Source organism: Monodelphis domestica, chromosome 6 (genome assembly GCF_027887165.1).
Source record: "Monodelphis domestica isolate mMonDom1 chromosome 6, mMonDom1.pri, whole genome shotgun sequence".
NCBI lineage: Eukaryota > Metazoa > Chordata > Mammalia > Didelphimorphia > Didelphidae > Monodelphis > Monodelphis domestica.
In genome coordinates, this window is record NC_077232.1 from 24,636,242 (window position 1) to 24,638,063 (window position 1,822).

Consider the following 1,822-nt stretch of genomic DNA (forward strand, 5'->3'; position numbering starts at 1 on the left):
TCCCTTGCAAATACTATTATTAATAGCAATATCATTCCATTGAAACATATTTCGTGACCAGAAAGCAACATAAAAATTACCAGATAGCATCACAGGTGAGCAGAACAATATTGAAAAGCATATGATTTTATTATAAACTTTAAAAAAAGTAGAGCAAGTTATATATGGATATTTGCAGTTCAATGCAGGATCTTTTCTGCTGTTTATACTGAAGCACTCGTTTTAGTTGGTGAAGAAGATATTGAATAAATAAATATGACTGTAAATTTTCCAACAGCAGTTCAGATTGTAGACCTGTTATCCATCCAAGGAATTTTAGTTTGAACATATTTTGAAATCCATTAATTTCTTAACAGTTTCTTTCACATCTTTGTTTCTCAAGCTATATATTAGTGGGTTAAGCATGGGGATCACTACTGAATAGAAAACAGTGCTCACTCTGATTAGGAGCCATGAGCTTTTGGAACTAGGTACACAGTAGAGGAAAAGAATGGCCCCATAGAAAATGATAACTGCTGTCATATGGGAAGCACAAGTAGAGAAAGCTTTATGTCTCCCACTTGTTGAAGGCATCTTCATGATGGTGACTAAGATAAAAAGATATGAGGTGAGGATAATCAAGAGTGTGCAAAATGTATTAAAATTTGTGAGACTAAAAAGGATTATTTCAGTGAAGTGTTTATCAGAAAAGGAGGAAGAAAAGATTGCCGAATATTCACAGAAAAAATTATTAATTATATTAGTTCTACAAAATGATAATACAAGGAGAGAGTAAGTGAATGTTATTGAAGAAATTATGCCCCATGAATAGGCCATAACCACTAGGAGAATACAGAGTTTCTGAGACATGGCAACTGTATATAGCAAGGGATTACAAATAGCCACAAAACGGTCATAGGCCATCACCGCCAACAAAACAGCCTCAGTTACCACACAAGTAGCAGTAAGAAATAATTGTGTTATGCAGCTCAAGAAAGATATAATTCTGTCATCTACAACCAAGATTTCTAGTAATTTGGGTGTAATGGTAGTAGAGTAGCAGAAATCCACAAAGGACAAGTTGCTAAGGAAAAAGTACATAGGGGTATGGAGTTTTGGAGAGATCCTGATAATCAGAATCATCATAAGATTTCCCACCACAGTGACCGTATAGATGATCAGGAACACAAAGAAGAGGAATACTTGGAGATCAGGATAATCAGAGAATCCTAAAAGGATGAACATAATCTCAGAAGTCTGATTTTGGTCAGCACACATCATAGTTCCTGTTGAAGAAAGTTTCAGTAACAGAATTACATTTCAGAATGCAAAAATATCTGGAAGGTTATCAACGCCAATCCATACATGAAAAATAACCCTTCCCTCTAAATTTTGTTTAGACTTGATTGTCTTTCAATTTCTTCTAGACTTTTACTGAGGTTGAGGCCACTATTTCTCAAAGCAGTCGATAATGTTAAAACTTTGATAATTGTCATTGCAATGCAGTCTATGTTTATGTCAAATTTAACTTTTTTTGTGTTTTCAATTTCTTAGTTATTATTCCTCCTTTTACTTTATAGTGTTAATCTTTGACAAATCCTTTACTGAATTTTTTCTGTATACAATCACAAGACTCTCCTACTTAAAAATTCTAGTAATTACTTTTGACTTCCAGGATCAAATACATATCATACTTTTTAGAATCAAACATATGATATAATTATGATTCCTCTTGCGTAGCTATAGTATATATTATCCCCCTTCCTTCAGTCTGTGGTTCAATCCAACTATCCCTACTGTTGTTCTTCACATATGAAATTCCATTTCTTGTGTCCAAGGTTTC

The 1,822-nt window shown here is 33.6% G+C and overlaps 1 protein-coding gene across 1 annotated transcript; it reads right to left on the reverse strand.

Annotated features, from left to right (window-relative positions):
* Positions 1–315: 315 nt before the first annotated feature.
* LOC100020790 (olfactory receptor 1165-like) lies at positions 316–1,260 on the reverse strand. The gene has a single exon (XM_001373121.3). It carries the CDS (start codon positions 1,258–1,260, stop codon positions 316–318), a length of 945 nt encoding a protein of 314 aa, XP_001373158.3.
* Between the last annotated feature and the right edge of the window lie 562 nt (positions 1,261–1,822).